Here is a 16,132-nt window from a genome sequence, read left to right on the forward strand (position 1 = left end):
TTTTTGGTTACTACAGGATTTCGTATGTGTTATTTCATAGTTTTGATGTCTTCACTATTATTCTACAATGTTGTCACGCCCTGACCTTAGAGAGCCTTTTTATGTCTCTATTTGGTTTGGTCAGGGTGTGATTTGGGTGGGCATTCTGTGTTGTATTTCTTTGTTTGGCTGAGTGTGGTTCAATACACGCTAATGAGGATGAGGATGATGAATTTTGATCATCCTAACTAGACACTGTTCATGACGAGAAATGACAGCTTCCGATTGACCTCCTCCTGTTGACCTTTTATCCTATGTTTGACAGATAAGTCACCAATAAATGGTAATAAGGATTAATGTAAAACTTGTCTTTGTTCTCTTTCAGATCAGGGATTTCTTGTCTCGTAGCGTCATTCCTACATGGCGCCCGTCCGTCAAGATGCAATTGTCCCGCATTCTAACGTAAAACTATGGATCAGTAATATCATATGGCCCAATTAAATCGTGCAATGAAAGGGGAGTAGACGCAACAAAGAGCAGACACCTTGTTGCTCATTGTTCAGATATCAGATTTCAAAGCCTAACCTACTGTAGATTTAAGTTGCGTTTCGTCCCAAGACTGTAGTACTGAAGACCAACAGCGTTGCCATGGTAAAACAAGCTGCCCCAGCCTGCTGTTCAACTGAATGGGAACATTAAATGCTGATGGACCACTGTGTGAGTGTTCACTTCTAACTGCTATTAATAGTCCAATAAACACATTGTTATATTCAGTGCTTTCTTGTAACCACTTCCTCCCTTCCCCCACTCCCTGCCTCTGCTCTGATGAAGTGAGATTGCCCATTTTTTTGGTGTGCCCTAAGCATGTGACACTGTTTGGCAGGCAGGTGACATGAAATACTGTTCTATGACAACGTTATGGTGTCTTTTAAGCATTGTAGATTTGACGGTCACCCAGTTAGCACGTTTAAGAAAGGTCATATAACAGAACTGAATATATATTGAATATTACAGGCATCGTATCGAACAATAGATATTTCCCATATCTAAGGGGCCATATGAAATCTAGAGGTAGTGCCAGCTTCAAAGAATTTGGGGAACGTCAATTTGTTTAGACAATTGAGGTGCACCCAAGTGCTGACACTGGGCAAGTTTAGGCAAAATATGAAAGGGTGGGCCCTCTGAACTGGAGCTACTTTTTATAACATGGCTCTTTTTGTAACATTTCAGACCAATGCCATCTTGAACAGGTCTCTCTTGCGAAATAGATTGAAATGCCTACCGCCGTTGTGCCATTGAGCAAGGCACTTTACCCACCCCGTACCCCAAACTGCTCCAGGGGCACTGTACTGTGGTTGTCCCTGCGTCTGACCCCAACTACTCTGTGTGTGTATACAGATACAGTTGAAGTCGGAAGTTTAAATACACTTAGGTTGGAATCATTAAAACTCGTTTTTCAACCACTCCACAAATTTCTTGTTAACAAACTATAGGTTTGGCAAGTCAGTTAGGACATCTACTTTGTGCATGACACAAGTAATTTTTCCAACAATTGTTTCCAGGTATATTATTTCACTTATAATTCACTGTATCACACAGAAGTTTACATACACTAAGTTGACTGTGCCTTTAAACCGCTTGGAAAATTCCAGAAAATGATGTCATGGCTTTAGAAGCTTCTGATAGGCTACTTTACATCATTTGAGTCATTGGAGGTGTACCTGTGGATGTATTTCAAGGCCTACCTTCAAACTCAGTGCCTCTTTGCTTAACATCATGGGAAAATCAAACGACTTAAGCCAAAGACCTCAGGAAAAAAAGTGTGGCCCTCCACAAGTCTGGTTCATCCTTGTGAGCAATTTCCAAGTGCCTTACGGTACCACGTTCATCTGTACAAACAATAGTACGCATGTATAAACACCATGGGACCACGCAGCCGTCATACCGCTCAGGAAGGAGACGTGTTTTGTCTCCTAGAGATGAACATACTTTAGTGTGAAATGTGCAAATCAATCCCACAACAACAGCAAAGGACCTTTTGAAGATGCTGGAGGAAACCGGTACAAATGTATCTATATCCACAGTAAAACGAGTCCTATAACCTGAAAGGCCACTCGACAAGGAAGAAGCCACCGCTCCAAAACCGCCATAAAAAAGCCAGACTACGGTTTTGCAACTGCACATGGGGACAAAGATTGTACTTTTTGGAGAAACAAAAATAGAACTGTTTGGCCATAATGACCATTGTTATGTTTGGAGGAAAAAGGGGGAGGCTTGCAAGCCGAAGAACACCATCCCAACCGTGAAGCACGGGGGTGGCAGCATGTTGTGGGGGTGCTTTGCTGCAGGAGGGACTGGTGCACTTCACAAAATAGATTGCATCATAAGGGAGGAAAAATGTTGGATATATTGTAGCAACATCTCAAGACATCAGTCAGGAAGTGAAAGCTTGTTCGCAAATGAGTCTTCCAAATGGACAATGACCCCAAGCATACTTCCAAAGTTGTGGCAAAATGGCTTTAGGACAACAAAGTGAAGGTATTGGAGTGGCCATCACAAAGCCCTGACCTCAATCCTATAGAAAATGTGTGGGCAGAACTAAAAAAATGTGTGCGAACAAGGTGGCCTACAAACCTGACTCAGTTACACCAGCTCTGTCAGGAGGAATGGGCCAAAATTCACCCAACTTATTGTGGGAAGCTTGTGGAAGGCCACCCAAAACATTTGACCCAAGTTAAACAATTTAAAGGCAATGCTACCAAATACTAATTGAGTGTATGTAAATTTCTTACCCACTGGGAACATGATGAAATAAATAAAAGCTGAAATAAATAATGATCTACTATTATTCTGACATTTCACATTCTTAAAATAAAGTGGTGATCCTAACTGACCTAAGACAGGGAATTTTTATCTAGGATTAAATGTCAGGAATTGTGAAAAACTGAGTTTAAATGTATTTGGCTAAGGTGTATGTAAACTTCTGACTTCAACTGTAACTGTGTATACACAGAAACCACACCTGTGTGGAAGCACCTGCTTTAAATATACTTTGTGTCCCTCATTTACTCAAGTATTTCCTTTATTTTGGCAGTTACCTGTGTGTACATATGTATGTATGTATGTATGTATGTATGTATGTATGTATGTATGTATGTATGTATGTATGTATGTACATACTGTATGTCAAATAAAATTGTATTTGTCACATGCTTCTTAAACAACTGTAGACTAACAGTGAAATGCTTACTTACGGGTCCTTTTCCAGCAATGCAGAGTTAAGATAAAGGTAAAAACATACCTATGTATAGAAATAGTGACATGAGGAATAAATACACAGTGAATAACAACAAGTAAAAGTATCATGGTTATATACAAGGAGTACCAGTACTGAGTCGATATGTAGGGGTACAAGGTAATCGAGATAGCTATGTACATATAGGTAGGGGTAAAGTGACTAGGCAACCGGATAGATAATAGACAGTAGCAGCAGCGTATGTGGTGAGTGTCAATGGGTGTGTGGGGCGTCAGTATGCATGTCTGCGCGTGATGTGTGTATGTTGGGATGTCAGTGTACGTACACGTGTTGTGTGGGTAGAGTCTAGTGTGTGTGCGCATAGTCAGTGTAAGATTTAGTGCAAAAAAAGTATGTGTTTGACTTCCGGGGAGAATGGTATATGCAACACAAAAATCTCAGGTGCTCAGATCGTTAATGGACCAATAAAGTAATCCTTATCTTAAATAGATCTATTTTTAGAGAATAACTTGTATGAATATAAGTTTAATGAAAATAATAAATAACATAACAGCCTCCAATATGTAGACATTGGTGTTCCCCTTTATCTATCCGTCTACCACCCGGTTACTCAACTCTGCACCTTAGAGGCTGCTGCCCTATGTATATTAACATGGACTCACTGGTCACTTTAATAATGGAACACTAGTCACTTGAATAATGTATACATACTGTTTTACTTATTTCATATGTATATACTGTATTCTACTGTATTTTAGTCAATGCCACTCCAACATTGCTCGTCCTAAAATCGATGTATTTCTTAATTACATTATTTTAATTTTAGATTTGTGTGTATTGTTGTGAATTGATAGATACTACTGCACTGTTGGAGCTAGGAACACAAGCATTTCGCTGCACCCGCAATAGCATTTGCTAAATATGTCCATGTGAACAATACAATTAGATTTGAGTTAAAGCTTTGGCAAACGCAGTAACTGTCATTAGCCTATCAATAGCAAAGGGTATTTTTTTCATGAATAATGACGTCTGATAAATAAATAACAATATGTTTAGTCTATAAACTTTCAGTGACCCACTATTTCTCGTCTATGTAAAAAAAAAATGGCCTACAATTTTTTTAAATCATCTTGATCAAGGCTTTGTAAGCTACTTCGAACAAATATAGACCCTTTGCATTATACAGCTCGACTCTAGAAACAAGGAACTGTATCCTAGTTAGATGTATCCATGTCATAATCTCCAAGAAACGGACCTTTTCCATTCATCAGAAATGTTCACTTACACAACCTCCTGTCCATTATAAAACGAACCACATAACACAAAAAAGAACCATAACACACCAATGGGGTCGCTCCCTTGAAGTCACGTGCCATTACCAAACGCAGCGCATTCACCTAGTTCACAGTACAATTAGGTTAACGGTGACCGTCTACCTTTGCAATTTATGGGTGTTATTTTATTGATTTATTTTGCGTTGATTAATTTGAAGCCCAAAATGCATTTAGAATGGCTCTCCAATCGCGCGTAATTTAATTCAGGAGGTTATACAAACTTTCAGTGTAGCAGGTTTCATAAAAAGCAACCAGTGATTTTGGACGAAGTCAATTCTCGGTCTGTCTCTATTCACCAATCCATTTATTTTATTTGAATGCACACATTTGTTTTACATAGATGTTATAGACTTCACTGATATGGATGTTCGTTTGGAAAACCACTTGGATTATTTTATCCACGACAATACTGCTGCTGCGGGCTTGAGTCCAGAAATGCTGGCAGTTGCACGGGAAGCCTTCCGTGCTGGGGACTTCAACCTTCTTGCTGAGATATACGGCTCCCAGCTGGCGGACCTCCGACACCCGGACCGGAGCCTCTGCCTTCTGAATGCGGATGCTCTCAGCCGTGCAGGGCGGATAGCGGAGGCTCTGGATTCATACTGCACCGCCGCCAACTTGGACAGGTTACGACCAAACGAACTAGGGTCTCTCGTTGACTGTATTGCGCACACTTTGCGCGTAAAAGAATGCCTAAAAGAATGCACAGACTCCAATGGGGTTTCCGAGGATGAGCATTCGTTGGACCTGTTCTCATGTCGGCTTTGCAAGGGCTTGTTAATCGAGCCAACAACTTTGGAATGCGGCCATACATTCTGCAAACCATGCATTGAGGATGACGGTGTCAAAGAATGTGAATTCTGTCGTTACAAACTGAACAAAACAAATAGAGAATTAAAGCCAATCGGATTTAAAGTGAATGTAGTACTCAGTGGGCTGTTGAGTAAATGGTTTTGTGCAGAGAGTGAAGCAAGACGATGCTGGCTTGAAGGGGATAGAATGCGGAACGAACAGGGCTTTATCAACGCACTTGAAAAATACAACTACGCTCTTGAAAAAGGTAAAATTAAAAACGTATTTTAAAGGGGATATCCGCAGTTGAGACAAACGCGTATTCAGCCACACTGTTTTAATAAAAAGCTGAGGGATGGGGCTGGAGAAATGTAAATCACTCAAATTCATAAGACATAACTAACATTGCAGTAAAATAAGCTTGCATTTTGGGTTCTGCTATTGAACTAAGCTCATCAGCCATTTTAGTTATATTCTTTAAGAATCAATGGGTACATAACATACATTTTAAGTCCAAAAATGAATGTAGCAACTGAAGATTGTCCCTATAACATTACATCATCATTCTTTTTGCATGATCTTTCTGTGCACATTGAAATAAAAGCCCGTAACCCACTTCTGTGACGTGCATAGGTTTGTAATAGGTTATGTCAACCCGTAAGGTCAAAGCCATGTTATTGACATCACTGATGGAAGGCGAACAGCCCTGGTCTGCAGGGATTATCCCATCACTGCCACCAGTGTAGTGATTGGGTGAGGGAATCAACCAGTGGTTGGTTATTGGTTAAGTTAACACCTGTGCCACGTTCATAACACAAACTATACCAGATAGAGGTTGGGATATATTGGCATCATCACACCATGATGACAAGCTCAGCTAAGGCATGAGTTGTGTAAGTAAAGTCATGCACTTTTGCCATAATAGCACAGCCAGAAGATTCATGATTTGGACTGACCTGGTTTGTAGAGAAATGCCTGTGGAGTTTGAGGGAACTCTAGTCTAGGGATCAGAGTAGGCAGAAAGGAAGCTTCTACCTTTTTTTATTTCCTGCATAGGTAGCTATGGTTTCCAAATAAGTCAGGCGTTGCATAGACAAATGCATTGTGGTGTTAGACACAGGCAGACATTTTTGTCTTGACACACACAAAACATTTAATGACAGGGCGTTGAGAAGTGACACTCCTTTCTCTAATCTCTACCCAACAGTAACGTAGGCCTCAGCCCACAAGGTAATAGGATAGAGGTATGCCACATTCTGAGGGCAGGAATGGTGGAACAGCTTCAACTCATGACCTAGTCCAGAACTAGTTCCATATGACCTGGATCTTCTGAAATAATATTCTGCCCGACATACAGCTTGTAACACATTAACCCCATTACCCTCATTACCCTCTCAGGGGGGTTGTAAAAGTGTTATGAATACAGTTATAGCTGTTAAGTAATGACATATCAACGACAAACTCACAATTAACGGTCTTCAAACCCACACAGCCTGGTACAGTCCTGGTTTTAAGACGTTGACACAATGAACACGAGCAATGGAGGGTGCTGGAGATATGTGAATAACTTAAACTGAATCTGACTATTAACTAATGTTTGTTTCATGTTCTCTCTGCACAGCCCCCTTTATGTGTGGGCTGCTGGCCCGACGGGCAGAGCTGCATATGGCGATGAACAACTTCAGACAGGCCCTACAGGATGGAGACGCCATGTGTCGACTGACGCCCCTCTCTCCCAAGGTACGAAAACACGCAACTGTTTCCTGACATTAACACATTTACCCAAATTGTTTTGTGTAAATGAACCTGAAAGACGCTGTGGTACGTGGGGTTTTGTGTGTTTGTGTTCTCAGGCTCACTACGTGAAGGCCCTGGCTCTGAACAAAGCCGGTTATAATGAAGAGGCTCTGCAAGAATACCTCTACTGTCTGGCTCTGAAGCCAGACTGGACCTCAGTCAAGCTGGAAACGCAAAAGTTAAGCGACTCCACTGTGTTTCTATAGCATTGAAGTTGTATTCAATTGAATTAGTTAGTTCCCCTAACCAGTTACGCAACCACTCGTGTGCCCGATTGACTGCGGTGACTGCTAGTCACTGTCTTATGTCTCTTTCCCCCCTGTAGATGCTGAGTGAGATGTTCTCCACGTTCAAGACAGACGGTCTCCCCACGTCATCACTTCGCCTCCACCCAACAGGCCCCGCCTCCCACCTCAAACCAGCCTCCCATCTCCTCGACTCCCTCCATTCCACCCCTCGTAGATGGAGCCATACCCCTACTGGCCGTAGAGACAGTTTGTCTGACACTGGAGCAGAGACCAAGTCCTCATCTGAGGTTTCCAAGACCCTGGCTTCTGTTGTGGCTGCCTTACCTCTCCCCCCTGGCCTAAAGAGGAAGTTCTCAGACGAACCCATAGGCTCTGCACCCCCCAACAAGCTGCCCAGAAAAGGTACCCAACCCCTCCATTCCAATAGGCAATTATTTATTTTTGCCAAAAAGCCAATTTTTTTCAAAGTAATACTAGTGAACAAAAATATTGCAAAGTATCTTAGTGTTGCGTGAATGCAATCATTATAAACATATAGAAACCTCAGCAATAATATAATGTAAATGTATTTGTTTTGAGTCTTGTGTTCCGATGAGTCAAGCTCATCCCAGGTGCCTGCTGCTTGTTGCAGTGAGAGGAGAGAGGTGCCCCCTCAGCTCCTGGATAGCTCTGACATGGACTGCTCTGTTTGTATGAGGTAAGTCAAACACACACACACACACCCTGTCTGTAGGTCCAGTTTTCCCTACGTAGTTATTAAAACCTTCCCCCCCATGCGTTTTCTCCAGGCTGTTCTACGAGCCAGTCACCACCCCCTGTGGACACACCTTCTGCATGAAGTGTCTTGAGCGCTGTCTGGACCACAACCCCAACTGCCCCCTGTGTAAAGAGAACATTACAGAGGTAAATAGCCACCACACAGACCTGCCTTCACTACTATTGGAAATTAATATCAATTACTGAAAGACAAAATGACCCAAATTCCCCTTGTTATCTGATTGAATATGTTGTAATTGCAGTACCTGGCCACTAGAGGGTACCATAAGACCCTGCTGATGGAGGAGGTGCTGCAGCGCTACCTGTCTGAGGAGCTGGCTGAGAGGAGCAAGGTGTACCAGGAAGAAATGGCAGAGCTCTCAAAGTGAGTCAGGCCTCATTACATTTCAGCCCCTAATCCCTTCTCAAAACATAATGTCTGACAATGTTTTAGAATCCTATGATACAATATTATTTGGGCAGAATATCATATTTAGTGGTTTAACCCACATTTTATTCTCTCTGCAGCTTGGCCCAGGAAGTTCCCATCTTCATCTGCACCATGGCATTTCCCACAATTCCCTGTCCCCTGCAAGTCTTCGAGCCGTGTTATAGGCTGATGATCCGACGCTCTATGGAGACGGGAACCAAGCAGTTTGGAATGTGCATCGCTGACGACATCAAAGGGTGAGTGGAGGTTTTACACCTGTGCCCATGCAGCCATCAAAACACTTTGACACTAGTTTAACCTGTGCCCACACAGCCATCAAAACACCTTGACACTAGTTTAACCTGTGCCCACACAGCCATCAAAACACCTTGACACTAGTTTAACCTGTGCCCACACAGCCATCAAAACACCTTGACACTAGTTTAACCTGTGCCCACACAGCCATCAAAACACATTGACACTAGTTTAACCTGTGCCCACACAGCCATCAAAACACCTTGACACTAGTTTAACCTGTGCCCACACAGCCATCAAAACACCTTGACACTAGTTTAACCTGTGCCCACACAGCCATCAAAACACTTTGACACTAGTTTAACCTGTGCCCACACAGCCATCAAAACACCTTGACACTAGTTTAACCTGTGCCCACACAGCCATCAAAACACCTTGACACTAGTTTAACCTGTGCCCACACAGCCATCAAAACACCTTGACACTAGTTTAACCTGTGCCCACACAGCCATCAAAACACCTTGACACTAGTTTAACCTGTGCCCACACAGCCATCAAAACACCTTGACACTAGTTTAACCTGTGCCCACACAGCCATCAAAACACCTTGACACTAGTTTAACCTGTGCCCACACAGCCATCAAAACACTTTGACACTAGTTTAACCTGTGCCCACACAGCCATCAAAACACTTTGACACTAGTTTAACCTGTGCCCACACGGCCATCAAAACACATTGACACTAGTTTAACCTGTGCCCACACAGCCATCAAAACACTTTGACACTAGTTTAACCTGTGCCCACACAGCCATCAAAATACCTTGACACTAGTTTAACCTGTGCCCACACAGCCATCAAAACACTTTGACACTAGTTTAACCTGTGCCCACACAGCCATCAAAACACTTTGACACTAGTTTAACCTGTGCCCACACAGCCATCAAAACACCTTGACACTAGTTTAACCTGTGCCCACACAGCCATCAAAACACCTTGACACTAGTTTAACCTGTGCCCACACAGCCATCAAAACACCTTGACACTAGTTTAACCTGTGCCCACACAGCCATCAAAACACCTTGACACTAGTTTAACCTGTGCCCACACAGCCATCAAAACACTTTGACACTAGTTTAACCTGTGCCCACACAGCCATCAAAACACTTTGACACCAAAAGGGTAGAAAACCTGTATTTGCGACTCAATTCAAGACCATGTTAGCCCACTGAACTAAAACCTACCCTAGACATTTTATCTGAGTGCTAACAGGTTTTCATCATAGTTACTCACCCTCACAGGTGTAGCTCTGTGAACTACCTCCACTACACTAGCCTATCCCTCACACTTTCACCCCAACAGATTCATGTGAGCAAATGGCTAATGCAGATGTTGGATCTTAATTTGATTACTCTCTTTTTTGCTGCCGAGAATTTCCCTGCACAGCAGGAAATGCAAACTTGTAGTGCATTTTGAGTTTTCAAAAGGTTTATAAAGCTTAAATTCGACTTGATTTGCCCCAATGAAAAAGCTTATCAACCCCTACAGAAATGTCCATGAATTACAATCCACATAATAATTCACATTTCCAGTTGCTGCAGAATAATTGTTCTGCTGTAGCAAAATGGCTCACAATAAGATCCTACATGTGTATACCCTGCGTTTCCCTGGCCACAGCTTCGCAGACTACGGCTGCATGTTGGAGGTGAAAGACGTGAAGTTCCAACCAGACGGGCGCTCGGTGGTCGACACGGTCGGAGTGTCCCGCTTCAGAGTGCTGAGCCACGGCCACCGCGACGGCTACAACACAGCCAAGATAGAGCACCTGGAGGACCAGAAGGTGGAGGGAGAGGAGCTGGCGGAGCTGCAGAAGCTGCATGACTGTGTGTACGAGCAGGCCAGCACCTGGTTCACCTCCCTCAAAGACAACATGAAGAACCAGATCGTCAGCCACTTTGGACAGCTGCCTGAAAAAGACCCTGACATTCAGGTAAGATAAAGTCAGCCGATACGGACAGTAGAACTCGGGTTCTGAGGTTTCCCTGGTTTCGTTGCCTGGTCAGGAGAAACTTTGACCCTATAGAGCCACCCAGCTAAATCTAAATACCCATATCGGTTCCTCTAAGAATTCACCTTTATGAAAGCTGATTAAACTGTGCAATCTTGGCCATAGACACTTTTTGGTTGTGATATGGAATAATTCTCTGTGTCCTGTCTTCACTAACCCGACCACACTCTGCCTCTGGGTTCTCAGGGGGGTGCCAGTGGTCCTGCATGGTGTTGGTGGCTGCTGGCTGTACTGCCCCTGGAGAAGAGAGCCCAGCTAAGCATCCTGGCCATGACCACCCTCCGAGAGCGCCTCAGCACTACCCGCCGCGTGCTCAGCCTCGTCACACGCAAACACCCTCCACCGCGGCGACCATCTTCAGCAGCGGCATCATCATCATCACTGTAGTGGCCCCCCGAGAGGTGATCAGTTTAGAATAATCTGGGCCCAGTTAGGAGAAATCCAGATTGTCAAAAGTTACCTATCGGCTCTGATTAAATGCATAGAAATATAATGAATAGAACGGGAGTCCCCGTTGAAGTCGGTTATTTTTCTGTTCTATTCATTATATTTCTATGCATTTAATCCTATCTGATAGATGACATCCGGATAGGTAATCTTTGGAAAACTGGGCCCTGGAGAAGAAGGGAGAGGATACTCCATTTTCCTCTGAAGCTCTAGCCTCAGATAAAGAGTTTCAACAGTGGGAATGATTCAGCAGTGTTGTTCATGATCTCAGGAATGGGTTGTACTTGAGTCTTACAAAAAGGATCGATGGACTAGCCCTACCCAACCAAAACACATAAATGTGTGTCAGGTTTGCGCACATATCTTTGGGTCAATTTCATTAAGTCCAGATTTGTCATGTGTGGTACATTCGTTTATTTTGTTCTTATTTTATTGTTGGCCTTTGTACAAATGAGGCCTTAATTTATTTTTGCAATATGTTTTTTTTCTACTATTTGTCATGTGAAGCCAATTTTCATGTACAGAAATGTAGCGTTTTTCTATGGGACATAATGAATAGAATGCACACCATCACTTACTGGAACAATATGTTCTACTGTATGTTGGTAATCATGTCAGGAGGGAGCGCTTGATGCAAGCAAGTGAAAAATAGCAGCACAGACATTGTAGTAGCACCAAACATCCACAGGGTGGCAGTAAGTGTGAGCAAAGACGATCAGTGCAGACAACCCTACATTTGAACAGGTGTTTTTTGCGGAGGACAGATCCACCCCTTTCCTCTCTGTCACAAAGACAATGGACAGTAGGACAACACTCCTGTCATTCAACAGCCTAGTTTAGTTAAATGAATCAAAGCTTGATTAAATATAGTAAGCCTAAATCATGTCTTTATAAGTGGCTTCATAGCTCGTCAACCATCTTGATTAATTAACCAATGATTTTCAGCTTGCTCAATTGCACATCGGAACCAATGTTTTCAGCCTCTCCATGGTGTGTTTTCCCAGCAACACTGCTGTGTTCTGATCTAGACAGACTGGTCCCAGGTTGAAGTCCCTTAAGGGAATGTTCATCACTGGATGCTGTACAGCAGGGGTGTCGAACTCATTCCACAGAGGGCCAAGTGATTGCATTTTTTAATTTTTTTTATTTCAATTAAGACCTACCCAACCAGGTGAGGGGAGCTCCTTGCTAATTAGTGACCTTAATTCATCAATCAAGTACAAGGGTGGAGCGAAACGCTTCAGGCACTCCGCGGAATGAGTTTGATGTGCTGTACAGTAACATTTTTGTTTTTTACAGTAACAATGAGGCCAATTGGTGTTTTTTCCCAATGTGCTGTTGTGAGGCATGCATAGACACTCGCCTTCATAGTTATCTACATGAGTCTATTCCAAAATCACACAGTGGGTCTCTTTCCCCCCCCCCCCACAAACAGAGGTTGTCAAGAGGCCTGGGCAAAGGCACAACATATTCCATATTCCAAATTGTAAGGACTGGTGTACTGTGTGGTCACCACATTAAAAGCTTCTGTGACATGGCATATCTCACCCACACAGTCAGATCTTGGAGAAGCAGCCAGGTGAGTAATTTGGGTTACTTAGAAGTCAGAACCGAAGACGACATGTCATATTTGTAGACAATGAGTCACCTTCGTGCTCCGTCATCACCATGTTGGAAGGATCTGGATTCTCCCGAATTGATTCATTTCCAAACCCTCTTGATAAACACACACGCCATCATTCTCCCAGACCAGTGGAGGCTGCTGAGAGGAGGACGGCTCCTAATAATGGCTGGATCGGCGCGAATGGAATGGCTGCAAACCATGTTTGATGTATTTGATACCATTCCACCGATTCCGTTCCATCCATTACCATCAGCCCGTCCTCCCCAGTAAAGGTGCCACCAACCTCCTGTGTGCCAGACACATTTGCAGAAATTGCTCGTCACTACATTTTTGGTAACACAAATGTGAAAATTGCATTCAATGAATCTTAACTTATACATAAATGTATGATTTTGCTACTTGTGTGTTCATTAGGCCCAAAACGTGTATTATTCAAACCATTCGATATAGTTATACGTTTACCATCAATGTCACCCTCAAAAGTCAGGCCACGGTTTGTGTCTTGAAAGGGGGTCTATTTGAACAGTGGGAAAATAATGATCTGCAGATCTTTTTGGCATGGTCTCTTTGAACCATCTGTTTTATAGCCTAATAAATATTTATTGAATTCTGACCATTTTTATCTGTCCAGTTATTCTTTTTTTTTTAACCCCTTGATGTGCATGGGATAAGGACGGCTCCGTCACAAGAAACGCTGTTGCTTGCCATTTTGTACATGATCTATAGTAGGAAAGAACAGGTTCCATGTGTGAGTTACCACCACACTGATGTTATGAAGCACGGGGCAACCATAGAAAGGTGTCTGAATATGAGGCTAATATCAGGGGGTCTTTGACCAGATGTCCATTGACTGAGACAGGATCAGCTGTATACATATCAGTAATAACGAAAAGGGAAGTGAGAAAAGGAAGCAGGTAGGGGAAATATCACCCTGGGTTACTGCTTTAGGATGAGGGGTCGAGACTCCCCTAATAGTACACAGTGAGCAGTGTGTACCTTTCCTAATAACTAAATATAGACAATTATTTATCATGGGGGACAGCACATGGAGCTCAAACGACAATGTATGAACGCCTCTCAATGAGGGTAGCCTAATGCGGTAGCACATACATAGCAAATAATGACTTTTCAGTTCACGCTCGGCTCAGGCTCGTTCGATCGTTCCCTTGCCACACCCATGATTACGAATATTGACACCGATGGCTCACGTGCGCATGTCCATGATTCTGTGCGATAGAGGCCTGCCTCGCCTTTTCTCTCGCACCTATTCTGTACAGACATCCTTCGTTCTTTACATGAAAAATTCGTTTTGTTTTTTTAGGGCCTAGATGAGGCAGAGAAGAATAGAAATAGCTTTGTATCTCTATTTCTTTACTGATTAATCACCCACTCCCCGGTTCTTGCATCAAGGCCCTGCCCCTCTGATTCCCGACCGGCTTCCTGTGTTTGTGCGGTTCTCACTAGCCAGGGAGCGAGGAGGAGCAGAACTGGGAGTTGAGCGAGCGAAGGGCCGAGCTGCCACCTCTACATGGAGTAGCCTAGTGTCCTCGACAACAGTAGCGGACCACAAAGAGGAATACTCGAGGGGTTATTTTTCTACAAAGATGCGCCGCAAATGATACCACATCAAAGATTCCACAACGCGAAGGAAGGATCGGTTTATATTTAAAAGATGGCGAACGACTCTCCGGCTAAAAGTCTGGTCGAAATAGACCTGGCTTCATTGCGGGTGAGTGGTGGACAAGGGCAGTGTCTTTTATTTAAAGATGAGGCTACCCCCAGATTTAATCTATTCAACTACAGCGAGTTAACGTTTTATAAAACAATGCGAACAGTTTTACCCAATAAAATATGGAGACATTTTCGGGGTTACCATTTCTGGGAGGCGTATTTATTATTCGGATCGAGAGAAAGCTGTCGTGCTGCCTGACTTTCCTTTGTTCGAAATGCATTTGGCATGTTGTGGAGATCAGGGCGCAACAGCTGCGTTAATCTAGGTCACATTTTTTGCAACAATTATTCAAAAGCATTTTCATTTTTTTTTTATGGTTGTGTAAAAAATATATATCTTTGACTCGTTTCAGGATCCAGCAGGGATTTTTGAATTGGTGGAAGTGGTCGGAAATGGCACCTATGGACAAGTATACAAGGTTTGTTCCAATATATATTATTTTCTTCGTCTGTGGCCTAATTTTCGATTCTGATTTCTGACACTAAATAGCTAACGTTACATCGATGATCAATGCCAAAACGGCATCAAACACATCCAGATGTCATGCTTGTGTGATGGAATAAGATTCATGTCCAGATGTCTCGTCAGGATGTTTGCCATTGCATCCCAATAATCCCTGGTTGGATTGGTAAAGGTGATGTCCCTCTGTGTAGGATTGCTTGTAAAAACATATTTGGTGAAATATGGAAGGTAGCTTGCAATCAATCCATGCACCACTCCATTAATCCAAGCTCCTCTGTTTCTCATCTTCTACCCAGGTTAGGCCTTAACGCTCAGTTGTTTTGTTTCTGAAGTTGACTTTTTTTCTGTTAATTTCCATGAATATTCTAGATTGGTTTAGAAGTAAATGGCAACTGGGTTTGCAGACAGGTGTTGCTGTGAGTGTTTTTAAAGTGCAGCACATGGTCCTACATCACATCCTGCTGCGGAGAGAGGGGGAAAGGGAATTGACTACTGCTGCCTGATGATCCAGACTAGGACTTGACTCATAGACAATTTGGTTAAGTAAAATATCATGTGTTACACAGCAGGCTTTCTCCCCTCTCTCAACCATCTGTTTCTTGGTGTCATGTTTCTCTGTGAGAACTATCATAGTGACTGTTTAAAGTGATTGTTGAAATGTACCTTTTTGGAGAATTTGGTGGGTTCCGTCTCTTGGATTATGAGGATGAGTCTGACCCACCTATTGGTGACCTACCTCTCTTCCCGGTACCCTCATTTCCATTGGAAGGTCTGGTCTGTATTTAACCCCTCCTTTCAAACAGTCAGGCTAGCAACACTGTGCAGAGCTTGAAAACAACTGGAAAGTCTGTTAAGCAGGGTAGTTCACAGGGGCTGCAGCAGTGCTGTGTCCTGGGGCTATTCTCTTAACTCTCAGGAGCAGGGTAGTCTGGACTCCTGACTGAGGAGAATCAA

The 16,132-nt window shown here is 43.1% G+C and overlaps 2 protein-coding genes across 19 annotated transcripts in view; both read left to right on the plus strand.

The window, feature by feature from the left end:
- The first annotated feature begins 4,625 nt into the window (after window positions 1-4,625).
- Window positions 4,626-12,240, plus strand: LOC110497087 (LON peptidase N-terminal domain and RING finger protein 2-like). Its single transcript, XM_090206789.1, has 10 exons — window positions 4,626-5,629; window positions 6,983-7,101; window positions 7,215-7,352; window positions 7,484-7,808; window positions 7,986-8,103; window positions 8,195-8,309; window positions 8,426-8,547; window positions 8,691-8,849; window positions 10,523-10,835; window positions 11,100-12,240. The coding sequence occupies exons 1-10, from the start codon at window positions 4,930-4,932 to the stop codon at window positions 11,298-11,300; spliced, it is 2,310 nt and encodes a 769-aa protein (XP_090062915.1). The 5' UTR covers window positions 4,626-4,929; the 3' UTR covers window positions 11,301-12,240.
- Window positions 12,241-14,012: 1,772 nt separating this feature from the next.
- The window catches only part of LOC110495767 (mitogen-activated protein kinase kinase kinase kinase 4), a 51,265-nt gene continuing 49,145 nt past the window's right edge, over window positions 14,013-16,132 (plus strand). For all 18 annotated transcript variants that reach the window (XM_090208033.1, XM_090208035.1, XM_090208040.1 and 15 more), the window contains exons 1-2: window positions 14,013-14,713; window positions 15,069-15,134. In XM_090208033.1, coding sequence (XP_090064159.1) covers window positions 14,657-14,713; window positions 15,069-15,134 — 123 coding nt within the window. In that variant the 5' untranslated portion in view covers window positions 14,013-14,656. The remainder of the gene's footprint in view (window positions 14,714-15,068; window positions 15,135-16,132) is intronic.

Source organism: Oncorhynchus mykiss, chromosome 18 (genome assembly GCF_057628025.1).
Source record: "Oncorhynchus mykiss isolate SJ-2025 chromosome 18, ASM5762802v1, whole genome shotgun sequence".
Lineage (NCBI taxonomy): Eukaryota > Metazoa > Chordata > Actinopteri > Salmoniformes > Salmonidae > Oncorhynchus > Oncorhynchus mykiss.